The sequence below is a fragment of the Dendropsophus ebraccatus genome, chromosome 11, assembly GCF_027789765.1.
Source record: "Dendropsophus ebraccatus isolate aDenEbr1 chromosome 11, aDenEbr1.pat, whole genome shotgun sequence".
Classification (NCBI taxonomy): Eukaryota; Metazoa; Chordata; class Amphibia; order Anura; family Hylidae; genus Dendropsophus; species Dendropsophus ebraccatus.
The window spans coordinates 86,294,748-86,307,243 of NC_091464.1; the positions used below are offsets into that span (position 1 = coordinate 86,294,748).

Below are 12,496 nucleotides of genomic sequence, written 5' to 3' on the forward strand. Positions count from 1 at the left end.
AGGGCGCCACCGCTCTCTCTGGCTCTCCACGGCTCTCCGCTCAAAGGATTGACATGGCAATTCTTTGAGCAGAGAGCGGAGGCGCCCTATACATTATATTGAGACAGTGAGGCAGGCGGGATTCCGAGCAGAGTCTGTGGTGGAGAGTCCGCTCTGTAATTTTACCTGTTTTTCCTCAGTGTAAACATACCCTAAGACACAAAGGCTGTGCTGAGCTGCAGCATGCATGTCTACCACCTTTTCCACACCACCCTACCCTGCACGACTGAGATTGATACACAAGACTCACGGCTGGAAGCCAAACCCTGTACATGAACACATACTGTACCAGTTAATCCAGGTACAACTAAAGTATAGGAGGAAAAGGTATCCTAGTTTTCCACAAAATGTTAGCCTGACATATAAGTGGATTCTTTCTTTGTGTTTGGTGATCGGACTAGCTCCACATCCCGCTAATATTCTTATGCATTTACATAAATACATCCATATATGTTACTGTGCTTCAGTGAAGCGTCTAAGCCTCTCTTGAAGGGAAGAGCTATTTCTGGTAAACCATTTTGGGAGTTAGACTATCCGCAGCTTCACTAGTCTTACAGTAAAGGAGGGAGGCTTATTGGTTTTGCAAAGCTCCACACTAATCCATGCTCTGCCTTCCTTGTGCATTTAATAAAAAAAAAAAAAAAAGGCTATGTTCACACAACGTAAGAGACCGGCTGTTCCGTGACCCCGGCCAGGTCACGTAACGGCCGGTCTCTGTCTGGATCATCCCGGCCAGTACTTAAGTACCGGCCGGATGATCTTTCCGGCCGAAGGGTTCCAAGACTAGTCTTTACTCAAAGTGTATATATATATATATATATATATATATATATATATATATATATATATACACACACACACATACGCCTGATGAATCCCTAGCAACCAATAACAGATCAGCTTTTCAAACATAGTTACAAATAGTTACACATTGGGCCAGTGAAGTCTATAGGCCCACTATAGAGGGCACAAAATGTTATGTGAATATACAGTATACATCCATAGCTGCTACTGATGTCTACTTTACTTTAATGGGCACTTAAAAAAAAATATCTTTGCACATGTCCTATAGAGTGTTCAGACCCCCACTGATCAGAAAATAGAGTCAGGTAAAGTGCTTAGCCTAATACTTACCTTCCTGGTTTCTGAAGGAGACAATCTCTATTAGTCTATGGAGCCCATTCCCATTATTGCAGAGGGAAAATAAAGGGCTTATCAGTGCTCTTCTCCTGTCTTTATCAGTGGGGTCTGAACACTGACTGAGGTTAGAACTGACCAAAATATTTGACATGTCTCTAACAGGGTTGGGGAGCCATGGTCCCTTTCAGCTGTTCCAAAATGACAATTCCCATCATGCCTGAGCAGTCAAAGCTAAATGTAATGAGAATTGCAGTTTTGCAGGAGCTGGAGGACTGCAGATTCCCCATCCCTGTCCTAGGACATATCAGTTTTTTTTTTTAAGTGACAGACACTTTAAGCTGCTTCCTGGGCATTACTACTGGAATGAGGGGTCATGAATACTGATCAGCAGTCATTTTGTTAAGGCATATAGATTTCAGGATACCTGCAGTGAAAGCTATTGGACTGAAATGATAGTCATCGAATAAACTGATCACATAATTCTAGAATGATTGCTTCAAAAGAGAGAAAATATATTGGTGCCAGATGCCCTTTAAAAGCAATGTACACATCAACATTTTTTATTTTCTTAAAGCGAATTTACAAGCAGTACATTCACTTTAAGTTTTTGAATTGTGCCGGCGCAGGGAAGCCAGTGCCGCAGCCCTTTTTTGAAGCACGGCTAAGTTCCCATGTAAGGTGCCATTCTATCCCTGGGTACCGGCCAGGGCTGATGCACAGGAGGCGAGCCGGCCCGCCCCCAGTGGGAGGAAACCCCCACCCCTCTGTTATATGGCTCCATGTTAAAAGTTTTAATCAGTCCGGGTCTGAGTGCTCAGACCCATACCGATCGGGAGATAGAGCCGGGAGAAGACATGCTTCAGTATGTCCACTCTCCGATCTGAACTTAAAATAGAGTCAGACTGATAATGGACTCTTTTTTTTTTTTTTTTTACTCCTTCCACTCCTCTCTCAATCGGTATGGGTCCGAGCACTCAGACTCGGACCAATAAAAACTTTTGCGATGTCTCTGTGTCAATGTTTGTTTTTTTTAAACGACAGGTACACTTTAATGCATTTCAACTAGAGATGAGCGAACCTGGAGCATGCTCGAGTCGATCCGAACCCGAACTTTCGGCATTTGATTAGCGGTGGCTGCTGAAGTTGGATAAAGCCCTGAGGCTATGTGGAAATCATGGATATAGTCATTGGCTGTATCCGTGTTTTCCAGACAACCTTAGAGCTTTATCCAACATCAGCAGCCCCAGCTAATCAAATACCGAACATTCGGGTTCGGATCAACTCGAACCCGAACCCGGTTCGTTTGTCTCTAATTTTAAGACGTATGGTTTTGCAAATGATCTGTAGACATAAAATAATAGAAAATTGTTAATAAAGACTTTGCTTTAATTTTTATTTTTCAACCTTTGTAGCACTAAAAATAAATTTGGTCGTAAAGGCGAATATAGCCTTTGACCTACAGTAACTGTAGCTATAGTAATGACTTACTTGTGCATGCCATGGCGGGTGGGTCTTTTTCTGCCCGGAAGTAGCCTTTTTCACACTGGCAGACGGTTGTGGCCTCTACATACGTGAAGCTATGCGGAGGACATTTGGAGCACTTGATATTTCCAGCAAATGCCTTGTAGAATCCAGGCCGGCATGCTGTAAGAAAACAGAAGACAATCCAGTCAGTGATTTCCTTTTTTCCTTCCCCGTTCAATTCATTTGTCATTCAACTGTGAGAGCGAGGATTCCTGTGTAGACGCTGTGGATAAGCTCCCTCTGACCGCAGGCTAGTCACTTCATCTCCCCACACCTCAGACAGCACAATTAGATTGTAAATCCTCGCAGACAGAACTTCATTACGCCTGCCTTCCTGGACTGACAGTAGGTAATTATTAAAATTATCATTCTGATCTCAGGCCCCGGCAAAACCAAATCTGGGATTGTATTTACATTGCCCCATCCTGTATATACTTGTGTTTTTCGTGACATACAGGACAGGTAATAAAGCTTAGCTGTATCATTCTGTATGGAGGCGTTAAAGTGGACGGCTGCTCGCGTAATAGTGGAATTACAGCTTAGTCTCGTGTCCAAGTACCAGAAGCAATTTGAGGCTAATAAACTACACTGGATGAGAGACGTCTTCATTCTGACAGCTCTTATAACCGCTAAAACAAAAAATGGTAACATGAGAATTAAAAAACAATTCAAAATGGGTCATATGTATTATAATGCATGGTGAAAACTGAGGTTAAGGGGGAACTATCAGAAGTTTAGACAAATCTAACCTGCTGATAGCCCCCTATTTTGCAAGAGAGACAGAGGAGGAAATTATGTATCTTACCTTCATCCCATTCCAGTGCAGTTAGTTGCGTGCTCCACGTCCGGTACCACCATTAGGAGCACTGCCCACCCCCATAGCATCGATCCGCCGCCGGCCAACTACTAACTGCACCAAAACGGAGCAGAGGATGAAAGTAAGAGACATATCTTCCTCCTCGGCATCTCCTGTGCAATAGGGACATATCAGCCGGTTAGATTTGTCTACCCTGCTGATAGTTCCCCTTTAAAATAAAAGTTTTAAAAGGAAATACAAACCTGTTGATGGTTCCCGAAAGCCCCCTACCTCCTCTATTCAGTGCACTCTTGTAATCCTGCCATTTTTGAGTAATTTAATCAGATAAAATATGTAAATTAGCTCCTTAGGTGCATTGGGGGTGTTGTTTCAAAGGCCTTTGGGCCACCTCCGGTGCAGGCCAGTGTTCTGGCATATTGAAATATGCATCAGTAGGCGTGACCATAGGAGATGGCAGATGGGCCGAACGATGCCCCCAGTGCTCCAAAGTAGCTGATTTACATATTTTTATAAGATCAAATTTTTCAAAAACTGCAGGACTTGCGGGAAGGGATTCCAAGAGCGGTGCAGGATATACAGTAAAGAAATTTCTTTTTTTGGGCATATAATGCACACTCACCATCACTATTCCTAGAGTGCCATCAGTTTCATTCTAGCACAGCTGCATCCAGGTGTGTTTCAGTACTGTAACTGGGTGGGTCATGTGATTATAAACCTGACCCACAGAAAATCCCAGTGTTTAATGTGACAAAGAAAAGTGTCTGTCCTGGATCAGCTGACTACCTGTGAACTACAGGATGACAATTCCACCTATCAGACCCTTCTAGCTGCACACCCTGAGGTGCTGCTGTCTCCAATTTTGGAAAATCACAGCAACAACATGGCCAGAAATGCCATAAAAATTCAACTTGTGAATACAACCAAAAGATGGTAAAACATGAAAAATGCAGTAAAATTGTATTTAGTAAACACATTTACAATATGTCTCTAAAAACACACAGTCAGAATAAGAAAAAGCACCAAAACTGCACATAGTTTGAACTGACACCAACCCACTCATGTATTTAATCAGCTCATGTGGCTGGACTCCAACACCTGCAGCTTAATTAGCACAGTGAAGAGAATCCACTCCCACTTCCTACAAAGCCAGAGGATTCATGGGAAATATAGGCAGAATTAGAAAACCATCTGTATGGGGAAAGACAAATGAGCATGACTAAAATACAAAGCCTGCCGCCTCAGCTAAAACAGATAAGCACAAGGTATAAAGAAGAATCTCTACACTATTCTCTAATAATAGCTTATGCTGCACTATATAGGCAAAACCATTTTATTTTTACCGGAGTGCTCCTTTAAATTTGCTCTAGTGCTCAATAAAACATCTGTCTTGTCAATGAGATCCCCTGACTGAAGGAAAAGAGGAGTCTTCACCTGTCAATCTGAGGTGTCCCTTAAGCAATAGAGATTTTATTAACATAGGTTTTCTGGCTTTAGATAAACTGCATATAAGCCAAACAATCAGTATGTATAGGTGCCCCCACCTCACCTGTCAGAAAATCCATATTGTTGTAAACTGGGGAGTGCTATGAAAATCACAATCTTGACAAGAAAAGTATTAAAAGCATCATTATTTTATAGTTTACAGTGAAAAAAAAAATACTTTAAAGGGAACCATGGGGAGCAAGACACACTGTTAGTCTACATTGCGATGTTGCAAAGAAAACAAAGTGATAACACTGGTCAGAAATAGCTTCTCCCCTTCCAGTAGCTTTTCCCCTTCCAGGGGCTGGACTGTCCATCTGGCATTTCTAAAACATGCCAGATGGGCCAGTCCTTCTGTGGCAAAAACACATATATCACCCCATCCTCACTTTGAGCTAAGAATATTATATTATAGCTGTATTATAAGGGTTGTTGTAGTCTCCAATATCACTTAGGATCCGTTCACACTACAGAATCGGTGCCGTAATTCTGTGCAGAACCCCCGCTCGCAGAATCGGCATGGAATCCTGCCTGCTATGTGTTTCAATGAGAGGCCTTGCGCGCCTCCACTCTCCGCACCTCTGTGCACCACCTTTCTCATAGGAACCTCTAAGTAGCCTAGATGTTTAGGGGTCTGACTTGGAGTCTGGTCTCAGGTCTTAATTTATTCGCTTTACTGTACAGAGTTGTGTGTGTGTGTGTGTGTGGGGGGGGGGGGGGGGGGGCGTGTTTCAAGGGATTTCACCCTATCTGGGCAGTATACTCCTAATTGGTCAGGAATAGCCATCATATTGTCCTGGGCAGGTTGTTGAAGAAAAAGTAGGGGAACATGCGCAATCTGAGAAGATATCACTTGTCTAATAAATGGATTATGGAGGACCTGTTAAAGTTTGGGCAGTATGAAACTGATGACCGGTTCTTTTTAAAGTCTTACATCTATCTATCCACCACTTCATCTGGATGCATGGTATGTGAACAGTGTGTGCATTATAAGATATTCTCATTTGCATGAGTGGATTTTCTAACGGGCACGGTAGGCTTATGTCAATAGGTGCTCCTGGGCAAGGCATCTGCTTAAGCGGTAATTTACATATGATTGTCCTGAACTGTAAACATTCATATGTAGATTATATGGAGTTACATGTTAACTAGGCACTGGCGGTGCCGTGGGAGTAAAATGAGGGCACCAAGGGAGATCTGTACTCCGTAAAGCACTATTACTGTTGGTTTAGGAGAAATCAATGCAGCACTTTCTTATTATCCTAGAATATAAGCCCCAATTGTATTCCAACTCCGCAAACCCTATTGCTTCTCCATTGATTTTGATAACAAGTACAATAACATGAATACAACTTCCATTTACAAATAAGACTATCTCAAAGCAATTTTCGGCTTCTGTAAAAAAAAAAAAAAAAAAAAACCCTCACGATCACGCTCTTAACAGCCCACTGAGTCTACCGTACTCCTTGTGTTAATGTACCTATAAGATCCAACATTGATTCCACTAGGAAATCCTAGTGGTATAAAAGAAAAGAATAGCAGCTCTCGTAGACAACCATGAATGCCCCCCAAAGGATTACATGGTTTTAAGGCTAATCCCTGAATATGTTATACATCCCACTATATTATTGCAAATGATACAAATTGCATTTTACAAGGCATGGGCAGTTTCTATATGAAAGTAATCCTTCCCAAATCCCAGCACTTCACCATGAGTCTCCTCATTGAGACAGCTACTCAACAGCTCATACAGTATCTGATCAATAGCAGTCCTGGAAACGGCTTCAGTGTCAATAATTCCTCTGCGCTAATGTTAGTTTAATTACCCATATATTATGTTCTACTGCTTTATTAGCTATACGGTATAATGTCCATAAGACAACATTGTCACTGTATGCTATGCATTTCCATTCTGTATCCATGTGTTAAAGTATCTGTGCAGTGTCCCAGAACATGCAGACTACTACTCCTATTATGGCCATTTCTCTTGCTGTGTCAATGCCTGTTCTGGTAAGTGTTTGCACTGCAACTGCTGCTGGTTTTCCCCTAGTATTCTCTGGTAATGTGCATTCTCATGTGTATTCTCATGTATTCCTGTGTATTATTGCATTGTACAGTGGTATGCAAGGCTGTTGATCACGTGACCTGTAACCATGGTTCCTCCAATGGCCGACTAGCTCTGGCCAGGAGCAACCATGTGACCTCCCACTTCCTGCTGACAAGTCAGTTCAGCCCCTGCTTTCAAGCAAGGAGGTTGTGTTGTTCTGTCCTCTCCCTCAGAAGAGTGACTGAGTCTGCTGCTGTATTCAAGTCTTCGGCTGTATCTGCCTGCTCAAGTGTCCGGATTCTTCTCTCTCATCTGGGTGTCATTCCGTTATCTCTCCTCATCGCTGCAAGGATTCACAGCAAGTATTATTTTCAAGCTAATCCACCCAGCAACGCTATTTCTCTCATACTCCTACTCCCATCATCCGGCACGTATTCTCACAGCCTATGCAGCACCACTCCTGCCTTATTTGTCAAAGCCTGCTATATACCCGGTTGCATCCGGACAGAACTGTTGCTACTAGTTACCTCATCTATAATAAAACCGCTGTTACTGAACCCTGGCATTGGTGTCCACTAACTGGTGCCCTGACTAGGTGCAGCGAAGAATCGCATGCCCATCATCACCCGCAGATTCCACCGACCGGCCCTACAGCTGTGCCGCCCTCAGGCCTATACCGTGACAAGTATAACCCCTGCAGCTGCCCCGGTCATTGCCCGCTCATAACAACAGCACTGCGGAAGTGGCCCCCAGGGGCCAGGGCATCGCATCTGTATTCATCACATGCAATTAAAGTCCTTAAAGGGGTATAAAGGCTTAGGAAAAACATGGCCGTTTTCTTCTACAAACAGCACAACTCTTGTCTCCAATTTGGCTGCGGTTTGGACTTTAGCTCCATTCACTTCAATGGAACTGAGCTGCAAACCCATAACCAGACTGGAGACAAGAGTTATGTTCTTTTTGAAAGAAAGCAGCCATGTTTTTAAAAGCAAATGTACCACTAGTACATATCCTCTTTTTTTTTTTTTTTTAAAGAATAGCATGGCACAGGGTTCCCGCCGGCCCTCAGTGTGACGTTCCTCCCTCCCCTCTGTGACGCGGCTCTATTGGCTGCAAAAATAGATGGTGTATCTTCTTCAAAGGTCATCAACATCAATTCTGGTTGGTACTGGCAACTAGCACCCTGCCGATCAGCTTTTTGCTGCAGTAACCCAAAATGGCCACTACACAATGCATGGAGCCTTCTGATTCTCTGTGTATGGATGTACCACAGCTCTGGCAAACAGCTGATTAGCAGGGTGTCACATGTTGTAACTCCATCAATCTCATATTGATACCCTATCCTGAGGATAGGCCATCAATAAATATTGCCGGTAAACCCCATTTAACTTGAACGTGTTCTGTGATTTTTTTATTTTTTTTTTACTTAAAAGAGTTGGATACTGCAACATGCTCTTTTCTCCCTCAATCTCTTTTTGTTTTAGGATTGTTAAATTACTCTGCACTCTATGAATAAGATTTACAGAGATGCTTTAGGGTGCCTTCACACGTACCGTATCGCTGCTTATTTCTCGCACAGAACTCGCATCAAACTCGCATGAAAGTAGCTGCATTTTTTGTGGTGTTGAACTGGCCTGTAAAATTCATATGAAAATCAAAACTAGCATGTAAAAATCGCACCAAACACGCAGTGAGAATACACAAACATTGACTTGATAGCAATCAGTATCACTGTGGATTTATGTGCGAGAAACTCGCAGCGATAAATACACAGCGATACGGTACGTGTGAAGGCCACACAGACCATAGAAACATAAAGGGAGATTTATCAAACATGGTGTAAAGTGAAACCAACCAATCAGATTCCACCTTTCATTCCTCACAGACTCTTTGGAAATTGAAAGGTGGAATCTAATTGGTTGCTAGGGGCGACTGAGCCAGTTTCACTTTACACCATGTTTGATAAAACTTCCTCATAGAGTCTGAAGTGGGCCATTGGGAGAATTTGCTAGACTTAGGGGTATATTTCACAATCCGAAGACTTGATGTACACGAGCACCAATCTGCTAGATCGGTGCTAACTTACTGAGCCCATATACTGCTCAATAATCGTGCAGCAAGGGCCGTATATATTTAGCAGGCAATGTCCTTGCAGTCCTTCCCTAATAAGTGTAAAATAATTACCTATACATACCTCTCGGCGCTCCCTGATGTCCTGCTAGCTTCAGCCTGCTCCCTGCAGTCCCTGAAGTGATAGGCTGCTCAGCCAATCACCCGGAAAGTTTCAAGTTAAGTAATTGGCTGAGCGTTCTGTCACTGCAGACACTGTGGGGAGTGGGCCGGAGACAGCAGGGAGCATGGAGAGGTACATAAAAAAATATTTCTACACATTCATCAGCTGCCATCTGTGCATCACTATTACACGTTGCGATGCACACATGGCGAACGATAATTTTAGGTGAGGAATAAAAGACACAATCCGCTGATGATCGCTGTCATCGGCTGATCATTGTCTTTATTACACAGAGCTTTGGTCTGCTAAATCGACCCTAAGGGCCCTATTACATGAACAGATTTGACAGATTTTTCTAAGCCAAAGCCAGGAGAAAATCTCAGTCTTTCCTTTATTACCTGTTCCCTGTTCATAGTCCATTCCTGGCCTTGGCTCAAAGAAATCTATCAGATAATTTGCTGGTGTAATAGGGCCCTTACTCTGTGACCTGGGTAGAGGTCATTGTGCAGGGAGGGAGAGATAGGGCCCTATTCCACAGTAACGATAATCGGCCGGATCGTCCCCATTTGGCCCAATTCGTCCGATTATTGTTCGGTGAAATAGAGAGAACGATCAGCCGATGATCGTGTCATCGACTGATCGTTCATTTAGGGCCAGACCTAAAATCATCGTTCCCCCACCGCGCATCGCTACGGTTGAATAGCGGTGCGCGGCGGGCGACCAACGATCATACATTACCTGCAGGGCTTCTTCTCCGCGCTGTCTTCATTCCCGGGTCCCGCGCGCTCCATCTTCAGAATGGCCAGTCTGCTGATGGAGTGCTCAGCCAATCACAGGCCGGGACCGCCGCGGCCTGTGATTGGCTGAGTGTGGCCTGTCAGCTGATCGGCCATTCTGAAGATAGAGCGCGTGGGACCCGGGGATGAAGACAGCGCGGAGAAGAAGCCCTGCAGGTAATGTATGATGCTGCAAGGGCTGCAAGGACATCGGTAACAATGTCCCTGCAGCCTTCGCTCAACGATCATCGGGCCGTGGAATAGGCCCAGTAAACGAGCGGCAATATAGCAGATCGCCGCTCGTTTACATCGTTGATCGGGCCCTCCTCGGCCCGTGGAATAGGACCCTAAGGGTGCCTATACACAAAGTTATCAGACAGATTTTTTAAGCCAAAGCCAGGAATAGATCTGAAAAAAGGGAAAAATCTCAGTCTTTCCTTTACGACCTGTTCTCTGTCAATGGTCTGTTTCTGGATTTGGCTTAAAAAATCTGTCAGATAAATCTGTCTGTGTAAACGCACCCTAATATGGGTGTAACCATCAGCCATTGTGAATGGTGTGATCTTCTGTTACCTATACATCCTGCTGGTGACAGTAGTAAGGAGACTGCTAAAGAGTTTTCTCTACAGAACAGAAAGTGTCAGTCGATAAGGCTACATGACAACATCGATGGTGCCCTGGCAAGTCCTGGTCATGGCAACTTGTGGGTCGCTACACGATCATTTTAAATTTCATTAATCCCGATCCAGGCAGAGCAATGCTCCAACCTTTGGCCGCCTGATGTGTTGTGCAGCTACAGTTTCCTTAGAGTCATCGCCAGAGATAGAGTGATGTAATAAAGAGAATGAATATTCTAGAAGACATACTGTATATATAAGTTAATTCCCCTCTAAATTTAGTTCTAGCTGAGCTGGAGTGTAAACTTTCCCTGATATAGATTCATTAGTCTCAAATTCTAATTTGTTAGGCTGACCTTTTCTGAAAATAGAAATATATGGCGTATAAGGTATGCCATCCATAGCTAACCGGCACGTAATAGGAGATGCAATACATTAAATCCGCTCATAAAATAAATATATGAAACCAATCACATAAAAATAAATGAACAAGATTAAAGTCAAACTAAGAGAAATATTGACGCGGCCGCTGCTCTCGTAAACTGATGGCACATGACAAATTGCAAATCACAGTGAAGTATGTCTCAAATCCTCCATAAGAAATCATGGCAAATCCTGAAATCCATAGGATTATGGCAGAAAATATTCACTTGACATGTGGTATGGGACTAGGCATAAATAACCGTGCGTCAAGCCTGAGAATTGTGGGCTCCTTCTGCAATAAAAATGTAAATATTCTTCGATGAGAGATGCAATATGTCTTGGCATGAGGTCAAACGGGAATCAGAAATAGGCTTTAATGGAACCACAATTATGGTGTAATAGGGGAGACATAACACAGGAGATGGGGAAGACATGGAGAAGAAGGTGGCACTTACTATGCTAATAACAAGTACAGTATGAAATGGTGAAACATTATTGAGACATTGTTGGCTTTCACAACACAGACACTGCAAAAAGGTAAAAGCTTAAAGGGGAACTCTGAACTTAAATACTAGGCCTGTGTATGGTGCTGCTATATAGTGCTTCCAAAAGGGGTATGCTCTTCGGGGAATATCTCTGTGATATTGCATTTGAAAGAGAACAGTTTTTTTTTTGTTTTACAGAAATCCATGATATGGCTGTGGGCACTAACCTATATAGCAATTTATTGCTGTTATTAACACATTTTACATTGCTTTATACTGGAAAAAACAAAGAAAACAAAAGAGGAAGTTCTTGTTAGTTCTAGAGCCTTAAAACCCGTATTTCAGCCATATACATTTCACCTACGCTAATACATTGTAGCAAACCTTCAATTCTAATCTAGCTGCTGGTGCAGAGTCCATCACTTAGAAATATTAGTCCCAGAGATGAGCGAATCTTGAGCATGCTTGGGTTTGTATGAACCCAAAAGTGTGGAATTTAATTACCATTGGCTGCAGAAGCTGAGCTGGCTTCCTGGGGGATTGGGCTCCCTCTAGTGGCAGCCTGTTCACCTGTATTTATAGACTCAGCACACAAGTTCTAGTGAATGCTATGCTGATCACCTGAGGGTATTATTAGCCATCACCATCAGACCTCTGTGCTCAGTGGTTGGTGTGTTTCAGTCAGCAAACCACGTCTGAGCCCCCGGCTATCCCTCACTACCTTACTTTCTTGAAACCTTCTAGCTATTTGTATCTTGTTCCTAGTTGGAGCTTGTTCCTAGTTCTCTTCTCAGCTCCAGCGTGAACAACATCTTTCCATCATATTTTGAAGTTAGACCACAGAAGAAGAGCGTCTAGTTTAGAGCACCAGTACTCCTTCAGTTCCTTTAGTTCGTGGTCACCAGGGACCTTC

The 12,496-nt window shown here is 43.2% G+C and overlaps 1 protein-coding gene across 3 annotated transcripts in view; it reads right to left on the reverse strand.

Annotated features, from left to right (window-relative positions):
- Window positions 1-12,496, reverse strand: part of EPHA6 (EPH receptor A6) — a 714,887-nt gene that overhangs the window by 365,525 nt on the left and 336,866 nt on the right. For all 3 annotated transcript variants that reach the window (XM_069945438.1, XM_069945437.1, XM_069945439.1), the window contains exon 4: window positions 2,668-2,823. In XM_069945438.1, coding sequence (XP_069801539.1) covers window positions 2,668-2,823 — 156 coding nt within the window. The remainder of the gene's footprint in view (window positions 1-2,667; window positions 2,824-12,496) is intronic.